The sequence below is a fragment of the Mastigoproctus giganteus genome, chromosome 4, assembly GCF_048544385.1.
Source record: "Mastigoproctus giganteus isolate SK-2022 chromosome 4, ASM4854438v1, whole genome shotgun sequence".
In the NCBI taxonomy this organism is placed as follows: Eukaryota; Metazoa; Arthropoda; class Arachnida; order Uropygi; family Thelyphonidae; genus Mastigoproctus; species Mastigoproctus giganteus.
Window position 1 is genome coordinate 19,158,514 of NC_143578.1, and position 6,323 is coordinate 19,164,836.

At 41.3% G+C, this 6,323-nt stretch overlaps 1 protein-coding gene across 1 annotated transcript; it reads right to left on the reverse strand.

The window, feature by feature from the left end:
• Nucleotides 1–5,495: 5,495 nt before the first annotated feature.
• Nucleotides 5,496–6,044, reverse strand: LOC150086444 (uncharacterized). The gene has a single exon (XM_090372167.1). The coding sequence runs from the start codon at nt 6,042–6,044 to the stop codon at nt 5,496–5,498; it is 549 nt and encodes a 182-aa protein (XP_090228293.1).
• Nucleotides 6,045–6,323: the final 279 nt, after the last annotated feature.

Here is a 6,323-nt window from a genome sequence, read left to right on the forward strand (position 1 = left end):
CTGTACCAATTGGAGCAGTATGGTATTAAGGGCAAGTTGCTACAATGGATAAAACGGTGGTTGAGTGGGAGACGACAGAGAGTGGTATCCAACGGATGCTGCTCTTTGCAGAATAATATTATTAGTGGAGTCCCCCAGGGTTCAGTATTGGGCCCAATGTGCTTTGTATATTTATCAATGATATTGTTGAAGTTATATCAAGCTTAATGTCAAAGTATGCGGATAATACAAAGGTTCGCAGAGTTGTTAATGACAGTAAGTTCAGTGTGCTACAGCAACAGGATCTAAAAAAAAATTGAGAAGATGGGCTGAGAAGTCGAACAAAGTACTGCATATGGGTAGAAGTAATCCCAGAGAAACGTACCAACTGTGGGGTATGATACTTAGGGTGGTAAAAATGAAAAACACCTGGGAGTAAATATGCGGTCAATTATTAACTTTTCTGAACAGTGCAAATAGGTTGACAGAGCAGGTCTTGGGACTTTGTCAATGATATACAAGAATTTTGCGAGCAGGGATAATTCAAGGCGGAACTCGACAAACCTTTAGTGGGAATGGATGTGCAAAGTGCAAAGTGCAAAGTGTGTTAAGTGTCTAACGGCACCAGGGGTTTCCCCCATCTCCGCGTTGCTTTCATTGTGAGTGTACCAGTTCACTGGGAAGGCCAGAGATTTAAAAGTGTATGGATCATGTGAGTGTGTTGTGTTATGTACCGTTGTTCTTCTGGCCATTTAGCCGCTGGACCCCAGCTGAGGCCCAACGTTGCCCGCACTTCGTCCGGTGGAGGCAGACCAGGTAACCACTAGTTTAAATTTGCACTCTGGCAGGTCCTGCCACCTAGTTTCCTGGGATTTCAGTGGCTAGGACCTTTAAAAAAAAAAAAAAAAATTTGCATGGGAATATTGCGCTAGAATTAGAAAAGCCAAAATGGTGGGCGAACAGCGTAATTTAGACACGATTATTTTTGGCGTGTGGGGCATTCGCTTGCATACAGATAGAGTTGGGTAGGGAGAATGAAGACTGGAGGGATAAAGACAGAAGAATGGGGTCAATAGGGGAGACGACCCCAGGTAGAATCAGTGGGGCATGCCCATACCCCACCAGAGGGAAGAGTGGGGTCGGCAAGGAGGGGAGGAGACAGGAAAGCCGTCACCTCCCCCCGCCGGGGTAAGGGAGAAGAAAGGGCCGAACAAGGGAGCCGGCTCAGATCACTAACATGGCGTGTATGTAGCAAAGCTGTGGCTTCGTCAGGTCCATGACAGTGTACAGTCCATTAGTTGGTCAGTGTTGGGATAGGATCTCATCCACTGTTGTTCCAATAATCCGGGTGTCAGCGTGGGATGGTGTCACTAAGGGGATATAGGTCTCATCCAGTAAAGTCCTAGTCATTGTTGTCCGTTTCAGTTGTCAGAGTTCCAGTGTCGAGTTTAGGGAAGTTGTGGTAATGCTCGTAGTCTGCTGAACAGTTCGTGCGCAAATTTCGAGAGGGCTCTATAGTACTCCTCCTCCGACAGTACAAGGTGTTCCCGATCCTTCGGGTTGAAACATATTTTTGTTATAAAGTGACATCTTATATCATCAAAGAGGGGGCATTCATGCATCAGATGTGTCCATGTCTAATTTTCACCACAGAAAATCCGGGAATGGATGTGTGAAATGGGTTTTCTTTTTTGGTTGATGCTACATAAGCTTGCTTTCTTGTATCACATACCTCTACTACTACATACCGCGAAGTCGAGCTGGTCAACTACTTTCTATGTATCCACAGAGAGTGGGCAGATCAAGGTTATTCCACATTCAAACGATAGGCTCTGTTCAATATTTTACTGTAAGCACCTTGTTAGGGTTTTATGAAAGAGTGGTTTTCCTGTACCCCAGTAAAGGGTAATCTGTTGTTTCAGCGAAGTGGTTTCCTCCCTTTCTGTTTATGTGGTCACAGTAATTGAATATCCGAGTGTTTCCGGCATTTCGTACAGTTAAAAAATATAATAATAATAAAATTCAAATTTAAGCCAGACCTGGCTTAAAATTGTAAACAATTAGAATTTTTTTTTTTTTTTTTTTTTCAGTTTCCTCTTTATGCAGTTTTCTACGTGGTATGCGCTTCTTTTCTTTGGTGGCATGTCTAAAATTAATTTGTCTTTTGTTGTTTTATTTAACATTAGAATTGGTGGAGGCATATGATGCAAAAAAGCAAGCTTATACAGGATCAGCGAAAAACAAAAAAACCTTTCCCATTTCGCCCATCCATTTGCTCCAAATGATCGTCTAGTTCTGCCTTGGATTTATTTAAGCTGACAAACTTCTAAAACGACAGATGGTAGTTTGATCCAGCAATGAACCACCCTCCAGCTAAAGACAATCTTTCGCACATCTATTCTACAACTGATTTTTCCAATTTTAATTTATGTCCCCTCAGGCGATTAATTTGGAGAAGAGGAGGAATCCCATCAGCATTGGGCTTGCTTAAACCACTCAAGGCCTTATACACCAGAATAAGATCACCTCGCAGGTATCTAGTCTTCAGTCCCTGTAAATTGCATAACTTAAGCATTTCTTCGTAAGAGCAACCCTTTCTTCCAGTCACTAAACTTGTTGCCCTTCTCGGTACTCGTTCCAGCAGCTTTACATCCTTCCTAAAATGTTGCCTCCAGACCTGTACACAATACTCAAGGTATGGCCTGACCACCTTCAGTACTGTATACAGGGATCAGGAATTGATTATACGCGTATATAATTATACAATGGGATAATTGCCTCCTTATCCCTGCTAAAAAATTCCTGTATATTTTAGACAAGAAACCAGGAGCAACTCTTGCAGACTGTGTGCACTGTCAGAAAACTTCATATCTCACTGCACAATTACTAACAGGTCATATTCATTTTCTGACACCCTAAATGTAGTACCACACAGTTGGTACGTTACTCTGGGGTTACTGCTTCCCATATGCAGTACTTTACATTTGCCCTTTTTAAACTTCAGTTGTCATCTTTCAGCCCATCTGCTCAACTTTTCTAGATCCTGTTGCAGTAGCGTACTGTCCTTAGTGTTATTAACAGCCCTACCAAACTTCGTATCGTCTGCAAGCTTAGACATTAAGCCTGATATGCCTTCATCAATATCATTAATAAATAACGAAATCAACAATGAAACCAACACTGAACCTTGGCGTTTTCATTAATAAAATTTGTCCACGAAGAGTTGAGTCCATTTATTACCACTCTCTGTTTTCTCCCACCAAACCATCCCTTTATCCGTTCTAGGAACTTGCTCTTAATGCCACACTGCCTTAATTTGTACAGCAGTCTTTCATGTGCAACAGTATCAAAAGCTTTCCTAAGGTCCAAATGTATGATATCAAAATAATTTTTGCATCCAATGAAATTGGTCAAACAAGACTGCCCCACAGAACCATGCTGTGTCCGAACTATAACTCAAGTCTTCTCTAGATGATCCTGCAGTGCTTCTTTAACCAGTTACTTCTGTTAGCCTTTAACCTTCCTTTGTGAATTGGGGTCACATTTACACATCCCCAGTCCATGGGTACTCTGAGTCCAAGGAAGCTGGATAATTATGGCTAAGTATTTGCTTCCTTCTTTTGCTGCCCCTTTCCATATAAGTGGAGAGATCCGATCCACCAAATTGCCTTTCTTATGTTTGTCTTCAACAATTTCTTCTCCATTTTGCTATCAGTTATTACGAAATCATTTAACTCATTGACAGGAATTAATACACCTCTGGCATTCCCCTCCCAGAATAATTCCTCATTTGTAAATGTACATGCAAAATACTGATTCAGTTTGTTAGCTACTTAAGCAGGAACATCAACAGTTGAACCGTCGACACGAAGTGGACCAATCTGATTCATCCCGATCCTTCTAGATTTTACATAAGTTATTCTTTGCATCTTTTGCCAAATATTTCTCGTAATCTGCCTTTGCCTGCTTAACCTCCTTTTTGACTTGACTACAGACCAGCATGTATCTACCATAGGCTTCTGTATCACCTAAATTAAAATCACAATATTCACATTCATCTGTTTATATAGTATAAAAGCAGGATATACACATTATTTATAACTTCAAACTTATTCAGTTTCTCAAAACATACACAGTTCTTGAATTACGAAGTGTGAGTGAAAAAATCTTTATTGCAACTAAATGAATACAATGTACATACATAGATTTAAGTGAAGTTGCAATTGTCCCGTCACGGCCAACGACCAGGGGCTCACATCAGAATAGATAATGCACACTGTAAAATTAAAAACGTAAAATGTAAACATGCCATTACACTTCTCTCATATTACGCAGTATTAACTATATTTACAAGTTACATCATACGGTTATATTTACCATAAAATATTTTATTTACAATTTTATTATTTAAATTTTTATTTACAATAAAATATCTAATATACATGAAATTCTTCTCTGTCAAAGGATTTTTGTCGTGGCACACGAGAGCTTGGCAGATGGTGTGGAGGCCACACGAACTTCTTATTCGATTCTGGGATTGGAGCGAGCTTCTAACATTTCTTACTTGTAGGTTTTATTGCTGCAAAACCTGTAGAAGTCAGCGTCGAGGTGTTGTGCTTCAGGTAGCATTTGGTTTGGGAGGAAGCGGTCTGAGATATGAAGCCTCCGAATCCTCGAGAAGAGCATCGGGATTGACCGAAGTTCTCTCTTGGGTATTCGCCAGTAACACGAATCCCAAATGGACGGTGTTGAGATCTGAACCGTGATCATTTTAACTGTAGCTATCAGTTGTATTTCGATGATATCAGGCAGTTGCTGCATCCACATTGAGGTAGCTAAGGATGTAGTTCAGTCCTGTTGAGGGAGACAAGCTTTCCGGTTAGCCCATTTAAGTAGCCAGAATTCTGCAGCGAGGATTGGTTTCTTCGTTGTAGTAGTTGCTGTTTCCCACATTTCAGCAGCGTAGAATAGATTATTGTTCTGATGAATATCTTAAGTAAACGAGGCTCCTTAACATAAATTAGTTGTTGTTTAGCTAGCCATCGGAGAAAGGCTACTCTAGAAGTGAGCTTGTCTACATGAGCATGAAACCGGAGTTTTGGGTCAAACACTATTCCCAAATCCGCATGTGTAGGACTGGCAGATATTACAATTACATCGAGTGTTGGGGCTATTATTGTAGGGGTTGGTCTGAGAGAGAACACCATTAGTTTTGTTTTTTGTGGGTTGATATAGAGTCCATACTGTTTGAGGTAAGGGGCGACTCTGATAACGCTATTATTAATGCTTGCTGTAACTTCAAGGTAATTGTTTGAAGCAATAGGCGTTAGAATTTTTATATCATCTGCATACGTGATGATTTTCTCATTGTTACGGACAAGAGGCGCAATGATAGCTGTAAATGATAAGCCAGATAGGACTCCTCCATGCGGAACACCAGCAGAAATTGCCTTCTTGTGCGATTGTCCATAGGCATCGTCTTGCAGTACCCTATCATAGAGGAGGGATGCTGTGAATCAGAGGATAATACCTTGGCTTAGATAGTGGTCTTCCAGTAAGCAGAGGAGCGCCGACACGTTGATGACGTCAAAGGCAGCTTTAATATCCAGGTCCGTGATTGCGAGTTCCTCTTGCTGTTCAAAGGCGGACAATATATTACATGTGGTTGCAAGGAGGTTCGTCACTGTGCATCGGTTTCGGGTTCCGTAGTACATCTGTGGCGGCTTATCTCCAAGAATCTGATTTATTAAGGTGGGCAGCCTAGTCTTTTCCAGGATTTTCAGGAGCGTTGAAGAGTTAGATATCTGCCGAAAGTGCCTGGATAGAGTGGGGTTTCGAAGTTTTGGATGTGGTCTGAAAAGGTAGCTATTCCAGGCTTTAAGAAAATTTCTTGTGGTTACAATTCCGTTGAAGATGGACTTGAGAGGTTGGAGGATGAACGGAGTGAGGCATTTTACCATGAATTGTGGCATTTTATCGGTCCCCGCGGTTGCTATCCTGGAAGGGAGTTTATCGCATCTGTCAGCTGGTGATGGAATGCAAGATGATGTCTTGTTGTAATTCATTGTCGGGGCATAAAAGAGAGTTTAGTTGATCTTGAGGCGTGTTGAATCTGATGATATGATCTAGCCATTGAGCTAGGCCCAGCTGACTAGGAAAGCTATGAGATCTGAAGCGGTATGGGATTTTCCCTTTTTGAAGTTTGGCGGTCAGGTGTGCTGTTATAGTTCGTGAATTCTCCCTATTAAATTGCACTCGTGCTCTTGAATATGATATCAAGACGGAAGTCTCTTGAGTTATTTTCCAGATCTGGTGTAGCTGCTGCTTTAACAGGAAGACCATGT

What these genes read in the sequence shown, in the direction of transcription:
- LOC150086444 (XM_090372167.1), bottom strand. Translation starts at nt 6,044, where the DNA reads ATGAATTACAACAAGACATCATCTTGCATTCCATCACCAGCTGACAGA.